The following is a 19,292-nucleotide window of genomic DNA, read 5'->3' as shown; positions in this document are numbered from 1 at the left end:
AATGTATTTATTTGTTTGTTTTTTCCTGTAACATAATTTTAAATATAAAAGTGTTATAATTGTAAATAGTTTTGGGACAAATTCTAAAAATCCTCCCCTCTTTTTTTAAATGAATTTTTGTGTTATTGTTAGTGCCATTTTCTCACCACCTTTTCATCATTTCTTGCAGCTTAAGGGGAATTTCTTGCCCAGTTGGTTATTGCCCTTTTCCTCATGCTACTGACAGAAATCAAACCAATTTGCTCAGGTTACAAAGGGTGGCTTGTGAAAGGCGTTTGAGGCAGCTCAGGAAAAGTGTTATCAATCCAGGTTTGAAGGGGTTAACCAAAGGTGTTTACTAACTGGATAAATAACGCAACACATACTGAATTAAAATAGGCTACACTACACAAACTAACAACTTTTTTCATAGAAATAATTACAAAATCTTTAAATGCTGTAGCTGTCAACTGTAACTGTTATATAGCTAAAGTTAGCTCAGCTTAGACAGCTGCTAATATAATGTACAGTGAGGTTGTATGAGTTAGCCAGTTTAGACAGAAGCGTAAAATAAGTAAGGGCAACATATCTCACCTGACATTTGATCAAAACAGTGTAAAATTATGATGTTAACTATACAACACAATGTACCTGAAATTCACAAACATTACATTGATTTAAATCACATTAGCCTTAACAAATAACTTCGGTTAAGCTAACGTTAGCTTAACTGGATATTTCCCTCTCACTCCATGCTACCAAATGCTATACTGTTTATATTGTTATGCATATAAAAGCAAAATAGGGTCATACCTACATTTACAAAGGACTATCTTGTAAACTGATATATTCCTTGTCCCTCTCAGCCATTTCTTTAGTCCCCACCAAGCAATTTGTTTTGTCCAGAGACAGTCCAAGACTGTTGATATACAGTAAGACAGCAGTGAGACTTTTAACTCTTCGTGTATTACTCCGCTTCGCAGCTGTCCTAAATCGTTAATTGGGCCTACATTAACGGTCGGTGGTTATCTAATGTTACTGTAGACTGTAGTGTAACAGACTGCTCTGGAGGCCTACTCTGTGTCCCTCTTGAGTTTCCGTATGGCCGAAAAAAAAGTCGTGGGGGCAACTTCCAGCTCGGCTACATTGGTGGCGGCAGTGAGGGCTTTTCTGTCGCTCCTGCTGTTGTTTTTAGCTTAGCTGACTCAGTATAGCTAGCTGGCTAACTCACGCGTAGTGCTTCAAGACTGTGAACTGCTACATTATGAAGATGTGTCGCGGAGACCAGGACCCTTTTAAAGGGACTCTAACCTGCACTCTCCCTTGACTGGATAAGGGAGCCAGAGTTTCCTCAGTTTGGTGAGGTTGCTGGAGGCGACTGTCAGCGAGTGCAGGAGGCGGCGGAGGATGCAGCTCTGAACAGGTGAGGATCCTTCCTGCTCGCCTCGGTAAGTCAAGAGAGACACACATTGTCCAACAGGCTGTCGGAGTTGGTCTTCACTAACGTGCAAACCTAGCTAACACATAGTGACAAGCCAGTTTGCTTGCCAGTTTTGCTAGGCAACAGCTGTCACTTCAAACAATTGCGGAACTATTTGTGTCTGCGGAGCAAAAACAAAACAAAAAAAAAATCAAAGCTACTTTGATGCTAGCTAGTTGAGAATTTAGTGCTGGATTTATGATTAGTGCAGCCCAACCCTGTAGTCTAATGCAGTGGTTTAACACGAACAACAGCCTGCCTGTCTGTGTTTATAATTTTTTGACAGCTACAATCCAAAAATGCTGGACTTTAATCCGTCAGACGACCTCTAGACGCTAGCTTCACCAGTGCAACGGTAAGCACAGCAGGGCCTAAAATGTTTTAATATTAGCCTAAAGGACCAGTGCATAACATTTATTGGCATCTAGCAGCGAGGTTGCTAAATACTCCTGAAAACTGAACACCCCTAACTTCCCTTTTAAGCATGCAGGAGGCCACAGACTTGTAAAATAATCATAATAATAATGACAAAATAAAATGAGTAAATAAATAAAAAGCTCTACTCTCCATAGCAAGTTTTTTGGGTTGTATGGTGGTGCTACATGCAGCGAGGGCTCCAAGGGGACCTGCTCCCTGTGTAGATATAAAGGACCAGTTCTTCAGTGACAAAAGCAGTGAGAAAACAGTTCTCATTTCATGGGATTATGCAACACTTGAAGCATACTTGTGAATATTATATTCCACTTTTGCCAAGTCCGTTCCACTAAATGCAACTCAATTCTACTCACTGTGCCTGTAAGCCATTACAAGCCAGAGACAATAATTATTTAGCTGGCGTGAATCTGAAGCAGTAACAATGAAAACAGACATTAGAAAAAGTGACCAAATCATCATTCTTCTTCCTCCAAATGGATGCTCATCCAACTTGAGCTCTGCCTCTCATCATCAGCATCATAATCCCCCATGTGAAATGATGACAGGCTTTATGTGACAGTTCTAAACTTGTCATAGATCTGTATGCAAACATCCATGCAAACATTTTCTTTTTTCAGCATTTGGGATCTAAAAATCGACAGCAAAATTAATCTTAGTAAATAGTATCCACAAGGATGAAGATCTCTAAAAGGAAACCTAATTCAAGGATTAAATGTCAGACGGACTAAATGGTAACAAGGTCTCATTTGATCTCAGCTGAACTCTGGTCCTCTGTGTTTCTGCAGTAACCTCGAATGATGATGAGTGACATGAAGTGTTGAACCAACCAGCTGAAAAAAACCACCAGAGATGCTTCCATATTTGTTTCCACTCAACACCATATAACTCAGTACATGCATTACACACACACACACACACACACACACAAACACACAAACACAGTTTGTGTCTGCCTGTAACCACCAAATGGCTCGGCAGAAGGCTGATGGTTTGCTCTGCCATAAACACCACAATCACTGACTGAAGACAGTCTGTTTCTTTCATGCTGCTTCTCCACCCGAATAATTAGTGAGCTGCAGCACGACCACTCCAACACCAAACACTGACTTTGACATACACATTAAAAAAAACCCACAAGACTACAATTTAAATATTTAATGTGAGCTTGTTTTCTAGTCTTTGAGTGGTGAAGCCTTTAATCTCAGGTGGCATCATCAATACAAAGACAAATGACTTAGTACAAGTATCACCCAGACTTTATGGGGTTTCACTTATCTGAGCACAGGGCGAACAGTTTCATACAAACCCAACGTGTTTGTTTTTCCGACTCGATAAGTGCTGAGCTGTAAATACCCACCTCCTTCTTGACGGTGCGCAGCAGCCTCTGACGGGTCTCTGCCTCTAAAACACAAACAGTCCCGCACAGCACATTTTACCATCTGTCACAAGTCTGTATTCTCAAAACAATAGAAATAGAGACATTTTTTCTCATTTTGTTGTTGCTCCCACCTGCCATGATTGTTGCCATGGATCCTGTCTCCTGTCTGCAGGCAGCACTCCTCCCATCAGCTGAGTGCTGCTTGTACACTGCGATCCCAAACTCCACCTCCTCTCACACACGCCCCTTAAAGACACATGCAGAGCGTCCATTGGGTGGTCCAAGTAGCCTATCAATACGAAAAGCTTATAATAAATCAAAGACAGTTTTCTAGCATTACATTCAGTCCAATCTCCATATAGATAGACTGTAGCTGCCTACAGTAAGATTAGTAATCCATGTATTTGAAAATCAAACTTCAACAGGCCTATTTGTTTCACTGTGGAAGACATATTACCGTGACATCACTGTTGTAATTTTAACTCCTCACAGATATGCATTTAATGTGAATGGGTTTTAAATATAAAGAACTGAAAACCAGCAGAAACACACAAGTTATGGAAATGGGAGTCAAGCACTTGTTGCAAATTTACCCAATATGAAAACATAAGCCTGTACCTTTACGCCATCTTGTGGCTCAAGTTAGGGAAAGACTGGGAGACCAAATCCTATGAATAACCAGAAACTGTATCACACAGATCAGGAAAAAAAATCATGAATCCATTCAGCAATCATTGGGCTCAATGTGTACAATCTCAGAAAATATGATTAAGCATCTATGATGTGCGAGAAATATGTAAACACTGAATTTGAAGCAAATATGCTCCACCTGTTGCTGCATACACTCTGGAAAAATATCTGAAGTTTAGATAATTTTTCTTTGTTCTGGTTGATTTAGTGGATGTTTCTTCTGCTTACAGATAATTAAACCAGACTGAGGTAGAAGAAAGGCAGGACACCCCCCCCCCCCCACTACCTTCCCTCATCTTCCCTTTGATGTAGGTATATACAGTTATCTGTCATGTTGATTGTCATTTTAAGATGATATGCTACTTAAACCTATCAATTTTGATGTGTATGTAATGGGATAGTTTAATTGTTTATGCAACATTTTTAAGCAACAGGCATATAGATGTGACCATACATGGGAGATTACTCAGCAGGGTTTCCACCTTGCTGCTGATGGATTCAGTGCAGCTCCAGCTTGTTAACATCTGTGCATTGTATCGCAAACCTGATGACGCCATGTGCAAAATGTGTTGTTTCCATGTTTTGTTTTCTTGTGTGTACTGACTCTATCTGTCCAGCTATCTGTCATTGTTTTATAACATGCGTTATTCTACTTATTGCCTAGTAATGGTTTCACAAAAGCTATTTCACATGTTGTCCAGAAGATGGCGACTGTGTCATTTTTTGATGCACAAGTGCCCAAAAGAACACATTTTTTCATGTGAACTATGATTTTTCATCTTTGATCTAAATAAGAATCTGTCTCCCCATCTAGTAACAGTTTTCATATTTCAGTGTGTATTGTATGAGTGAGAACATGCTCAGGAAAACAACCATCTGAGTCAGAACATGTGCAGGAGAGGTTGGCGGGCTTCAGTGCAGCAGAGTGTGGAGTTTCTTTGGGCCTTGAGTCCAGCTTTGCCTGCAGGATAGAGCTGTCAGGTAGATCAGGTGGTGAAAGGATGGAGGGTTAATGCAGGATGACAGACTGAGAGGAGAGGGGCCCAATGCTCCCCTCATAATTTCAGAAGCAACAAAACAAGATATGATTCGTTGTCCTTCATTCGGAGTCCTATAATCACTTGTTGAGCCCTGTAATCTTACGATTTTACATGACAATACAAAACCAAACAACAATAACTATTCAGACATCAAAGTGTTACTTGGGGATATAAGATATTCATTTAGAAATACAGAGCAGCTGTTTATGTTTGGCTGAAAAAAGGAGACCTCTTCCTGTGTCATTGTGATAATGATGCTTTGGTCCGATTTTTTTCTCTATTTTCCTCATAAGCCTCCTCTTAAACCCAGGATTCCCTCGCTGGGATGACTCACAGCTTACAGTGGCGTTAGATAATGTGAGGTAATAGCATGTCTTGTTAAATGCCACACCAGGACTTCTGCCTGAGTAAACAGCACACCACAGCTCCTCTCCAGCTGGCCTTTGCTTACTTGTCAATGGGGAAAACAACAGTATTTATTTATATGTGTTTGTCAGTTCAATGCACACACTAATCAATGGCATTTATTTGCAGTCAAGAGTCAAATAGGTGATTTACAGGGACATACTGTAAATGCGCCTATGTGAATGTGATGATCAGAAAGTCCAAATTCCGATGAAAAGAGAAGTTACATTTACTCACTTCTATGTGCCCACAGGACAAAAAAGATGACAAGACATTATAATGGGGCTCGCAGATAACAGTTTAAAAAAAACCCTAAATTTTAGAGATAACAATGCTGTGTCATGTCCATGTCTGTTCGTCTGTAAGCGCAGATGGCCAACATGCACATATCCATGTGTGATTAGACTCGACGTGCTCGAACAGGCACTGGGGCATGCAATGGAGGCTCCTGTCAGTCTGATGTTCTTCTGCCCATGTGTGCCAATGCAGATTGACAGGATTGTATGTTAGAGAAGGCCAGTGCTATATGGTTTGTTGTTATGTTTTTATGCTTTTGACCCTCAGGGGCCACCACACCTCGGCTGAGCAACCACAACCGCCTTTTCCCCCAGGCTGATTGTTTACTCTTCTTCATCCTTGCTCTGGCAATGAGAAGACATGTTGAAGCTGGAGGAATCTGAACTGTGAAAACTATCTATCTATCTATCTATCTATCTATCTATCTGTCTGTCTATCTGTCTATTTATCTATCTATCTGTCTATCTATCTATGATAAAGAATCAGCATTTCACCACTTCACAGCTTCAGGAGATGCACCAGACAACTAGTCATGTAACACCAGGTCAGACAGTTTGGCTTCCACTTGGCTCTTAAGTGACAATTTTATGACAGGTCTGGATGTCTCTTGTCCTATCTCTGTGTCATATCCATTTTCCAAAGTAACTTCATTTGATGCACTCTCTCCTGCGTGACGGCTGCACTCCGAATATCCTGTTAGCAGCCTTTTTAAAGTGCTCCGTGCTAAAAGGGGTGGATTTGATTATAAAGTCTTTTTATTAGGTTTTTCCTAATGAGTGCAGTTACACCTCCGTGATTCTATTCTGTTATCTTCACCAAACTGTATTAACACCAAGATCAGGAAGCCAAGATGACTCAAGTTGCTTTTTATGGCTCTCTGCATCCAACTTTTGAATGTTCAAATGGACTACCTGCTCCTTTGTATGAACAGGACCTTGACCTACTTATTTATTTATTTTCAGTGAAACTTATTCTCCAGCTTTGACCCTCTAGTTTATTGCCTTTACATTGTTTTATTTATTCTATTTTGGTTTTATATGTTACTTTTATATTGTGTCCGTATATTCTATCTAGCTTTTGTCTATTATTTGAAGCACTGTGTGACGACTGGAAGGAAGGAAGATGCTATGTAGCAATTCACAAGTAAGTAAAGTATTTGCACTCAGTCCCATGTCCTTTCTATCTGAAACAAGTCACAATGCATCCCTACACAAATGTAGTGTAATTCTAAGTAATTATATACTAAACTGACAAAAACCATGAATGCTTTTTAAAATTTGTATTTTTTTCAATAAAAAAAAGGTTTGCTGCCGCTCTTTCTGTAGTTTTTACAAAGTAGAGAGCCAAACTGTTCACTCTTCACCCTGTAACATATTTCGCAGGCATAATTTAAGATTATAATGAAAATAAGGCTGTAAATACATATGTTTTAATGTAAACAAATGTTTTCTACAGTTAGATGATATATGACTGAAGTCATGTTGTGCATTTGTGCCAGCCAACCCCATCACAAACCCAAAATATGCCAACCAACCCTACTAACATTTGATCCAACCATGTGGTAAGTTTATGTTAGCCATCACAATCACTCATCATATACTTTCAAATCTTAAATCAAAATGTGGCTGATTCCTTTGTCTATTAACTAGAGTAACTTCTAATATCTCAGTATAACACACTCTTATCATATGTTTATATGACTTTTATACTTTCAATACTTTAAAAATGAAATGTTAGTGACTTTCAGATTTTTATTGTAGGCCTAACAGATGAGCCGGTGAAGAAAAGAAACATTTTTAATGATAATTTTAAGTTCTATATCGTAGGCAACTGGACTTGCTTGAGTTTGTTGAAGATGTTTCACCTCTCAACAGAGAGGCTTCTTCACGATAGCAATTACCATGACCTGGATGACTGATAATCTTCACCTTTTTTAATGATATATTTTGGTTACTGTGACCTTCAAAGAACCAGCAAATAGCTGAGTGCCAACCAACCCGATCTACCCTACTTACACTGTGATTGTGTGATGAAAGAACTCACATCACATCATTGTTATTGAAGAATAATGAACATCAGATTAAAATCTTGATAACCATTACTCTACCATCAGTGTTTTACTTTGCTGTGTAACCTGTTGCTCAGACAGAACGTTTGCAGAAATTATTCTTGCAAATCAGATTCACACAATCACACTTGCACCAGATTTATGAATTGGACTTTTCAGTATTTAACTAGATGCTTTGTATATAATTTCCCAACAGTTTTCAGGCCCTTTTCAATTGCAAATTAGACATTTTTTTTATAATTGTTTCTGATATTATAGCACTCAATTTCAAATAAAGCTTCTACATACTGCTAAGCCTTCAAATGTAAAGAAACGTGTGACTTTATGATAGTTCCCCAGTAAAAACTCGTTTTTTGTGGACCTTGTTGTAAAGTGTTAGCGGTGACCACAGTGATCTCTGCTTGTCTTTTCATTGTCACTGAAGGATGATGATCCTAACAACCATCAGCAGTTACTTTACAGAACATCCTGCCACTGTCAAATATGAATTAAATAGGATTTTGCAAAAAAGCACATATATGCTAATGAATTAAGAAGGGAAAAAGGAAGAATAAGTGAGCCAAGCTGCAGTCCTGTCTGTCTAAACTTACCACAGCCATCTTATCGAGCAGCAGTATCACGTGACCTCTAAATCAACTGGAGGTTTTTGTTTGAAAGTTTGTGTGAGGCTGCTGTCAGTAGAAAGACTCCTCTCTGTCTCACCTCTCTGTCTCCACTAACAGGTATCCCCAAGTGTCCGCTGCAGCTCCACCAACTCCTCCCACTCCTCCCTGTCATCAGCAGAGGAGAAACATCCTCCTCTCTGAGGAGCTGGTCCTCTGACTGACTTTTCACAGTCCGATGCCCCGACAGGACTCAGTAGTCATGGCCCACCAAGGCTCCCCCAGCCCCGGCTACAGCTCCAACAACGCGGTCCCGGTGCCGGTCATCACACAAACGGACTCCAGGGACAAATGGAGCAAAAAGATGGATTTTCTCTTGTCTGTCATTGGCTTTGCGGTGGACCTGGGTAATGTTTGGAGATTTCCGTACGTATGTTATCAAAACGGTGGCGGTAAGTGGTTTAGAGATTTTAAACCAGGTCATTCAGCTTTATTTCATAAGTTTGAATTTGTGTGAGTTGATGTCTTGTGTATGGAGGCCTCTTGGCAAACACTTCTGTGCTTTCTTCAAATCGGGTTAACAACACAATCTGCGCCCAAAGTGGCTTTAAAATGACTCAGGAAATAGACTGAATCTGCGCATCTGGCAGCAGAAACTCTCCATGGTGCTGAAGTGCGCATCTGTAAGCACGATTCGCTAAAACTCCTCTAAAAAGTTTCTTTTGATGACATAGTCTGAATCTAGTTATATTTGCTCACTTTTTAATCAGTACCTTGTTTTGATAATGCACGAGCTTCTTAATTTCAATTCTTCTCAGTTTTTAGAAAAATGTAATTTCTTTTGGTGAATGCTTTTTACTAAAATGTGTGCACAGATTGGCACAGTCATCTTGTAGTTTGTTTGAAAAGGCTGTACTTAAAATGATACTTTATAACATCAGCAACTAAGAGTCGGCTACATTACAGCAGCCAATCCAGTTGTGAGGCGAGACAAGCTTACTTAGATAAAACCTTTACACACCACATAAAAAGTCATCAAGACAAGATTTAAAAGAAGATTAAAACACATGCAAACAGGATAGGAAAAAGCATAAATAGCAGAAAAATATTGATAAGCTACAAAAAAACAGAAAATTATGTAGGCATTTCATTTTATAATTTTGTGTGTGGATATGTGGGTCAGTGTGTTTTTAACACAGCCTTTATGGTGTGTTCCTGTCCATTTTGTTTTGATCTAATAAAGATGTTGATCTTTGTAAATCTCCCTTCGGACCTAAAATATGATATAAACCACAATTTACTCAGTAGCTTAACCCTTTGAAACCTGAAACGACTAGTGCTGCTTTCAGACCCCTTATCTCAAGTATTTAAACCTTTTAACCCTGACCAAATTTGTGCAATTTTTTCCAAAATATGTGAAAAATGAGAAATGAGCAACTTGGAAAGAACTATTCCAGGAATTGTGAGAAATTTATAGATCTATAAAATTATTATTTTTAAAAGCTTAGGGAAAAATATCTAGAGAAAAAAGAAAATAGTTAGGTAAAAACTTTTTTTTACAATTATAGTTGCATATTTAAAAGTAGGTTACATAATTATAATGATTTTAAAGCACCTTTTCCAGTAATTTCCTTGTTTGTTTGTATTTTCTTTCTTTCTTTTTTTAAAAAGTGATTTTCCAGTAATTTTCTTGTACTTTTTACTAATTAATTGCAAATTTTCGGGTAATTTCGTCTTTTGTTGTTCTTTCATTTTGAAAGAAATCAAGCCAATTTGCTCAGGTTACAAAGGGTTAATTGGCACACGAGGCCAACGAGATGTCGCATTTTCACTTTTTCATTCTTTTTTTTAAAATCAAGATTCAAGCCTTCTTATGAATGAATTCATGAATGTCATGACCCATGCGACAGCACTAAAAGTCATCATGACCTGCATGTCAAAGCCCAACTTAACATCTAGGCTGTCCTCATGTATCTCATGTGTGCAGGTGCTTTCCTGATTCCCTATATTTTGATGGCCATCTTTGGTGGCGTGCCGCTCTTTTACATGGAGCTGGCACTGGGACAGTTCCACAGAACCGGAGCCATTTCCATATGGAAACACATCTGTCCCATTTTCAAAGGTGAGGTCTCGCACTGCGCTGCTCAGCAGATAATCAGATGGGTTATCTGTGACTCAGTGATAGAGTTATACCCATTTTACTTTCTCTATGTTGTTTGATTTCTGTAAATGTATCTTCAGATAGAGCCAGTGAATAATTATAGAGACATTTCACAAATGACTTCCTCTTCTTCTGTTTCAGGTATAGGATATGCCATTTGTATCATCGCCCTGTACGTGTCCTTCTACTACAACACCATCATCGCCTGGGCCCTCTTCTACTTCTACTCCTCCTTCTCCACCATCTTGCCTTGGACAAACTGCGACAATGTGTGGAACACCCCCGACTGCACCAACTATTTTGGGATGGACAACGTCACCTGGACGAATTCCTCAAGGTCTCCAGCAGAGGAATTTTACACGTAAGTGCATGTAAGTGTGAGTAGCAGGAAACACATATATAAATAGCTTTATAGTAATACTCTACACAAATATTGTCGGCTGGCGATTTTGCGAGTGAAATGTTGTGTTTCATGTTGAAACTGTGGTGATTTATGTGCTTTATTGTTGCAGGAGGAATGTTCTGGAGATCCACAAGTCATCGGGGCTTAGAAATGTTGGGGGTGTTCGCTGGCAGTTGATGCTCTGCCTTTTTCTCATTTTTACCATCGTGTACTTCAGCCTCTGGAAGGGCGTGAAGACTTCAGGGAAGGTAGTGTTATTATTACAATATATAGGATAATTGTGTATCTTTATTCACATATCTCTGTTTCTCTTCCTGATTCATCTCTTTCTTCCACACCAGGTAGTGTGGGTGACCGCCACCTTGCCCTACATTGTGCTTTTCATCCTGCTAATACGAGGCGCCACTCTGCCAGGAGCCTGGAGAGGTGTGGTGTTTTACCTAAAACCCCAGTGGGGGAAGCTGCTGGAGACCAGTGTGAGTTGTACAGCGTTGGTCACTCAGTTGGTTTTATTAGAAAAGGAGCAATTCCTTAATCTCCAACAAGAAAAACATGATCATGCTTCATGTGTTTTGTCCCATGAGAATATTGTTTTGCACTCTTTTGCACTTAATTTAAAAGATCCATATAAAAGCTATTGCTGAATCATTTTGTAGGTAGTAAAAGGTGCTCCATGAGCAGATTGATCCTAGAAAAGAAAGAACATGATGGGAGGAAAATGATTTATCGTTGCATGTCATTTAAAAAACAAAGAAATGTTACTTCTTAGAAGTAGGTTTTTTTTTTGTTTTTTTTTTTTACAAATTTTTTTGTCATTCTGATCTTTTGACAGATGACAGCTGTGGATGTGTCTGTTCAAAGCAGTTACTTTAAGCCTTTGAAACCTGAGCCAACTGGCTTGATTTATTTCATAATGCATGGGGAGCAGGCATTGGGCAACTTGAGATATTTCCAAAAAATTAGAAATGTACCTAAAATTAAGGAAATACAATAAACTTAGAAAATGCACAAAAAATGTTTCACAAGTTATCTAAAAATATGTCTTATCTAACATAAATTTAAATATATCATTGATGTATATTTTCTGGATATTTTTCGCTATTTTGTTGCGATAATTTCTAATAATCACCACCAGCTAATTTTCAGGTCATTTTCTGCTCAACTTTTACAAATCTGGTCGTTACCTTTTGCCCTTGTTTTTAAAAGAAATCAAACCAGTTTTCTCAGGAAAACACTGATGTCACTCCAGATGTTAAAGGCTTAAATATTCTTAACAGATACCCTTTTGACCACCATTTTCCTCCCAGAACTTCAAATGTATGGTTAATGCAAAACAGAAAGTGAATGATTTGCTTTATTTTACAGTATAACTTCCCGAAATGACTAAACTCTGAACAAGAAGTGTGTTTCTGCTGTTGGACTGGTGTAATGAAATAACACATCACAAAATTTTTTTTTTTAGTTCTATGAAACGTCCTTATTTTTCTCTCCGGGTCACAGCGGTCGTTTGCTAAACATGTGTGAATGCTTTGGTTGAAGGGGAATATGGATGAGACGAAATGAGATGCATAAATAAGCCACAGAGCAGGATAATAAGATGCATAATTGGTTTAGATTTTCTGCCCATTAACAAAGGCCTCCTTTCTGTCTCACTCACCAATATCCAACGCTGCCCTCTTCTTTTTAATGCCGAATGCGTGCTGCTCTTCAGATCTCCCTGCGTACAGCTGTGTGGCAACTAGATCTCTGTACAACTGACACAACACCTCACATGTTTGGTAAATTACACTGAGAGATCAGAACACAAAAATAAAAATGAAAATGTGAAGATATTTGTTGTCATTTGAAGGGTGACATTAAATCACTGAAAGGAAAGACCTGGCAGAAACTCGTTCTAATTTAGGAATACTGTATTTTATGCTTTTGAGTGCAACCTGTAGTGTCCCAGAGCTAAAAGTCTCAGATGTCTCCCTCTGTCCCTCTATCTGTTTTTCTAGGTGTGGGTGGATGCTGCAGCTCAGATCTTCTTCTCCCTGGGGCCCGGGTTCGGGGTGCTCCTAGCTCTGTCCAGCTACAACCCTTTCACAAATAACTGCTATCGGTAAGAGCTGGGCTTTCATGTGTAGACCCACGACACACTGATTCATGATGTGAACCCACATTTGTGGCTTGACCACAGTTTGATAAGTAGAAGCAGAGAGTCCAGATAAAAGGCTAAAAGCTTTGTACACTCTATGCACAGAAATCACACCTCCCGTTGAGTTTAAGGACTGAGTTGAACGACTTTGGTGCACAGTTTGCGGTCAGAACACTAAGAGCAGCTGTGGAATTTATTGCTCATGCATTAAATAAAATGGCGTGTGGTCGAGACAATGTTATCAGAGGTAGGAGTGGTGAATACTACATGGTGGGTATAAATGCCAAGCTGTACACAGGACAAATTATTAAACTGTACACATCCAGTGTGACTAATAGTATGTGTGGCTGATGTGATTAGAGTAGAGTGGCATGTGAGGAAACAGTAGTAAACACACAGATTATGAATGAAACTGGATACTGTAGTTTCTTGACCCATCAAGCATTTTCCAAACATATTACCAAAATATAATGTGTCATTCCTCATACTACTACTACAACTACTACTGCAACTACTACTACTACTACTACTACTACTACTACTACTGCTTCTACTATTACTACTACTACTACAACTACTGCTAATAATAATAACAATAATGATACTAGTAAATAGTTATAATAATAAATGAAATATACATTTATCATTATTGATTGATTTGAATTGAGAATATATGCATTCTTTACAACATTAAATTGTCTTCTTTACAACTTTGAAAAAGTACATCTCATTTGCAAAGTACCTGACAAACAAACAATTCTGGCTTAAGCAGATCTTAATGTAAGAAGAATAAACACTTAGAGGAAGTTTTTCAGGTGCATAAGCTCTATTACAGATGTTGATATATTGATCCAAAACCCTGACTACATAATTAAGCTCAATGGAAGGTTTATATTTCCTTAAAGCATTCTTCGTATGATCACTAATTACTCCAAAGACTGTTTACATGTGACAGATGCTTTACATCTGTCTTTACATCGTGAATACATGTCATACGCCCTTTATTATATTCCTCGTTAGTGCTGTTGGTGTCTATGGTTACTAGCCAGGAGTGTCTTCGTGTGTCTGACACAAAGCTGAAGAGAAAATATATAGGATCCCATTAAGCAAAGGTCAGAGTACTGAGCACCTTTCACCTCATACAGCATACTGTTGAACAGTGTCTCTGATTGAAATGAAAAAATTCAAAGAAGAATTTTACAAATGACTATTATTATGCCCTGTTTTTTTGAAAGGGTTTCTTTCTCCCTCAACAGTGACGCCATTGTGACCAGTTTGGTGAACTGCCTGACGAGCTTTGTGTCAGGGTTCGTGATCTTCACGGTGCTAGGCTACATGGCGGAGATGAGGAAGGTGGAGGTGGAGGATGTAGCCAGAGATAAAGGTCAGGAAATCACTTTTATACTTGAAATAATGAAAAGATGAAACTCAATCACAGATCAAACACTGACCCTAAACTGTTCATCTTCCATATGTTCGTGCTCTCAGGACCAAGTTTACTCTTCATCACGTACCCAGAAGCCATTGCAAACATGATGGGCTCAACTTTTTTCGCAATCATTTTCTTTGTGATGATGATCACGTTGGGACTGGACAGTACGGTACAAACTGTGAACTTGCATGGTGGCCACAGGGACACTTTATATACTACAAAAAACTATTCAGCTGGATTCAGTTAATTGAATTGCTTTTGCAGATTGAAATATCTACAAGCTACAATATAATACTGTGCATTTTCAAGGAGTATTGCACCCACAAAATGATCATTCATTTAAAAACCACTCACCCTGTGTTACCTTGAATTTATGAAAAAAAAAAAACGATTTTCTCACATACCTCAAGAATGAACAAAGAATCCAAAAACTGAGAAGATTGTTGATAAATTGGAGTAAAGGGGGACTGTATTTAACAACAGCAAAAATAAAATCTAATCATCTGTTTACAAACTCTCACACAACTCATGTTGTACAATAAGAGGCTTATTTATCATTTGCTCAGTTCTTCCCAAACACATAGATTTATGCTAAAATCTTACTATTTAAAACACTTCAGTGTGCAAGCAGCATACCTGGGGAAGCACGTGTGTTGAATGCACGCACACGCTTGGGCAAACTACGTGTCCATGCGGCTGTTATGAGGACAGGGATTTAAACAGTACGGTTTTGGTCGAAATACAATAATTTATTTAATTTACATGTATTTTAATTCATCAACAATGTTCGTCGTTTCTGGGTTCAAGATTCACTGTTGAGGCATGTGAGAAATTTTGCATCAGGAATTCAACATAACATGGGGTGAGTAATTGATATACGAGTAGTTATTTCATGGGTGAAGTATTGCTTTAAACTTTGTAACATTAAGAGTGCTCTCTGTGTGTTTCAGTTTGGCGGGTTGGAGGCGATCATCACTGCTGTGTTGGATGAGTACCCAGATCATTTTTCTCACAGACGTGAACTTTTTGTTCTGGGCTTGGTAGTTGTCTGCTTTTTGGGCTCTCTAAGCACCCTTACAAATGTAAGCTAATAACATATCAAATTAGTTGAACTAAAGAAAACAAATTCAATTCCCTGTTAGTTCACACAGTTATCTTCAGTCACATTTGCTGTTTTTTTACACTGAACTGAATTGAAGACTGATATGACAGTGGATCATGTTATCAGACACTGCATATTGTCATTGACAGGGTGGTGCCTATGTGGTGAAGCTGCTGGAGGAATTCGGAGTAGGATGCTCCATCATCGCTGTGGGTTTCCTCGAGGCCATTGCGGTTTCCTGGTTCTACGGTAAATAAGATATTACTATCGACCGTCTGGCATTCAGTTTCTTTATCTGCAATGTAAATTGATGACCCTTGATAATCAAATACATTGTTAGCATATGAAAAACAAATGGCTGAGCCTCATGTTTATTTTGCTGCTTTCAGGCATCAAAAGATTTAGCAGTGATGTTCAGGCCATGCTGGGCAAATCCCCAGGATTATTCTGGAAGGTGTGCTGGGTGGCCATAAGTCCAGCATTTCTAGCGGTGAGATATGAAATGCTTCTAAATGAGCTAAATGTCCACAAAGCTAACGTTTACTAAGGTTATAGAAAAAACATAATAAAATAAATATTAGTAGTCTTTTTAATAAGGTCAAATAAGCGACATTGTTTAAGTTATTCAGAGATCGATGGGCAGAAGTGGATGAGGATAGAGGATAAGAGGAGGAATAAGATCAAAAGACTACTGGACCAATGACCTTTGAAGACCTAACAGCTAACCCCTCTCTGTAGTTAAACCCTCCTCTTTTTGAAATATCTTCCTTAAAACTTTTTCTACAACATATGTATTGCAAAACACTCAATTTTCCTCTATTTCTACATACTGTTTGACCCTTTGAAACCTGAGCAAGTAGTTGATTTTTTTACAAAAACATGGGGAGAGGGCGATAAGCAACTTAACAAGACATGGCCCAAAAATGAGAAAGAAATTAGTTTAAAGTTACATATACACATACAAACAAACAACCACCTGAAAATAAGCACAAAAAATAAGTATAAAATGTCCCAGAAAAGTGCTGAAAACCGAAAACAAAAAATGTATACACCATTTTTCTGTAACATAATTTAAAATATTTAATTTTGATTATCATGGATATTGTTTTGTGGACATGTTCTCTTAGTCATCTTCACAATTTTTTAACAATACCCTCCACTTTTAAAAACTATTTTGCAGGTCATTTCTTGTCACCATTTCTTAACAAGTTGTTGATTGCCTTTTCCCCCATGTTTTTGAAAGAAATAAAACCAATTTGCTCAGGGTTTAAAAGGCTTAAATCGCTTGATTTCTTGTGTCTGAATACAGCACAAGAAAACTGATGTTGATCGAGGTTTCAAAGGGTTAATATCCTCTTATTTGCATTCATCTCTCTGTTGACATTTTGCATTATTACACTATCATGACTTCCTTCCTATATATATATATATATATATATATATATATATATATACACATACATATATACATATCTTTCGCAGTTTATGGAAGTGTGACAGATATGGGGAAGGGCAATATATTATTTCTTATGTAAGAATACAGAAGTAACATTTACATATGGAAATGTTAAATATGGAAATGTTATGTATTCCAACTCTTCTCAGTATATTATAGTGAGCTCCCTGCTGAAGGCGCCACCCCTCACCCTGTTCGACTACAAGTACCCTGACTGGAGCATCACAGTGGGATACATCATTGGCTTCTCGTCCTTCATGTGGATCCCCATCTACATGGTCTACAAGCTGGTGTGGACCCCTGGATCTCTCAAACAGGTTGGAGAGAGGAATAGAAAAGTGTGCACAACGATAAAAAAAAAACATGACACATTTTCCTTTAAATTAACTAGGTCTTGTTTTCCACAGAGGTTGGCGGTGTGTCTCAGACCAGAGAGGACCATACCAGATATCCATGCTGACAGCCTCAACATGGCCTCTGTGCCATAGAAAGAAAAACACTGAAAAAAATACCCCTGCTTGTAGTTTTTATTCAAACCACAATTATAAGTTATTGAACCTGAACATTATCTGACATCATGACTGTTACCTGCTGATGATGTCCAACATGTCTGCACATGTACACTCTGTAAAAAATGGAAAATGCTGCTAAATTTGTTTTTCAAAGAGGAACTGAGCGAGCAATACTCTTCTGTACGGTCTGTGTGTATTTAGATCAATAGTATGTATCTTCACATGTTGCCATTTTAAGTGTTGCATTGTGCGGTTGTAGGAGTCAGTGATGACAGAATATTAATGGCCTGCTTTCCCCCTTAATCAACGGTCCTTATTTATGTATTTTTGGGCTTTACGCCAAGCGAAATACAAACATTTATTTGTATACGTAACATTCATTACATTATTGTTTAATTGCACGGGGCCACTTTCTTTTGTTAAGTTCTATATTTTCTGTAGTTTGTGAAAACTGAGATGAAACACTGCTGATACACTTGGAGCAACAGTTATTCCCCACAAGAAAATCATGGCGGCAGTATTTTGTACGGAAGCCAAAAGTGGCCACGCTTGCAATTATCTTTTTAGTGGTGTTATCTCAAGAGCGCATGTTAATTTGTTACCTTGAGTTAATGAGATAACAAAAGGTCATTTCCTCTCATGACTTTGTTTATCCGAGATCAGTAGTGTCATGCCAGCATGCATAGATGAAGTATTGACAATTAGCAACTAATTTAAGATGAACATGTCAAAAGAGTACCAATTCTTGATCAATGAATAAGACTGTACTCTAATTTTTTAGATGTTTTTTAGAGATATTGTGTGTTTGTGTTTGAAGTCTAGAAGCATACTTTTATTTATTTTCTTTTTTGAGGCTGGACAGAGAGAGGAGAGAGATTAAATAGGACCAAACCTTAATCAGTTTGACAGTAAATTACATTCCTTCCTTTTTTTTTTGCCAATGCTGTATTTCATATTTATACAGTAGCTTTGTAATACAGTGCTTGTATAGGATTTCATACAGCTGCTGGATATATCTGCTAAAAATGTTGTTTTTCCTTACAAGTGTTTGTAGTGGAGATAAGTGAAATGCTCAGATACAGACCACATCAGTTCATTATCAGACAAAAAAGTTAAATCTTATAATTTAGTGTATTGTTGTAGTACTGGCATCACAGATATATAGTGCGTGGATATGCAGTTCAACATGTACATTTGGACCATGGACAACTATTAGTTCTTCATTTTCAAAATGAACTTTTTGATCTTCATCTGATATCTTCATTTAACTCCAGATAGCCTGTTTTGCCTTAATTTGCCTAAATATTACACTGTATGTACAAAAATTGTAAAGGTTGTATTGATATTGTGCCTCTCCGATGTTTTCACTCTTTGATTTAAGACTGTTCAAATGTTTTTGCAGACACACAACATAGTTTTACTTGTGTCTTTGCCAGATGTTAAACTTATCTAAAAGCGCTTTATACTTTATTTATGTCAAGAGAATAATGTGTTGAGGTGATGATTGTTTTGTGATTTCAGTCATTTTCAATTTGGTTTATGTACTAGTCAGATGTGTATAAATTAATTATAGTATACATTACATATTTTCTCTTTGTGCTTGTTTTTATTACTGGATGTTAAACATGAACAAACAAACCAAACATCATACTGCATTTATTCAAATTCCACTGTTTATATAACAACAGGTACTGTATTTTCTTCTCATGTGTAGC

The 19,292-nt window shown here is 38.0% G+C and overlaps 2 protein-coding genes across 3 annotated transcripts in view; one reads left to right on the top strand and one right to left on the bottom strand.

Annotated features, from left to right (window-relative positions):
* sgsm1a (small G protein signaling modulator 1a) overlaps window positions 1-3,434 on the bottom strand; it is a 32,980-nt gene extending 29,546 nt beyond the window's left edge. For both annotated transcript variants that reach the window (XM_042488516.1, XM_042488517.1), the window contains exons 1-2: window positions 3,404-3,434; window positions 3,252-3,295 (exon numbers count right to left, since the gene is read on the bottom strand). In XM_042488516.1, coding sequence (XP_042344450.1) covers window positions 3,252-3,295; window positions 3,404-3,422 — 63 coding nt within the window. In that variant the 5' untranslated portion in view covers window positions 3,423-3,434. The remainder of the gene's footprint in view (window positions 1-3,251; window positions 3,296-3,403) is intronic.
* Window positions 3,435-8,612: 5,178 nt separating this feature from the next.
* On the top strand, window positions 8,613-17,553 carry slc6a4b (solute carrier family 6 member 4b). The gene is made up of 13 exons (XM_042488518.1): window positions 8,613-8,826; window positions 10,362-10,496; window positions 10,677-10,896; window positions 11,048-11,186; window positions 11,280-11,414; window positions 12,936-13,039; window positions 14,332-14,459; window positions 14,564-14,676; window positions 15,458-15,589; window positions 15,759-15,858; window positions 15,999-16,099; window positions 17,215-17,382; window positions 17,473-17,553. Exons 1-13 carry the CDS (start codon window positions 8,613-8,615, stop codon window positions 17,551-17,553), a joined length of 1,770 nt encoding a protein of 589 aa, XP_042344452.1.
* The last annotated feature ends 1,739 nt before the right edge of the window (window positions 17,554-19,292 follow it).

This window comes from Plectropomus leopardus, chromosome 6 (genome assembly GCF_008729295.1).
Source record: "Plectropomus leopardus isolate mb chromosome 6, YSFRI_Pleo_2.0, whole genome shotgun sequence".
In the NCBI taxonomy this organism is placed as follows: Eukaryota; Metazoa; Chordata; class Actinopteri; order Perciformes; family Serranidae; genus Plectropomus; species Plectropomus leopardus.
This window is presented reverse-complemented; position numbering and strand designations above follow the sequence as displayed.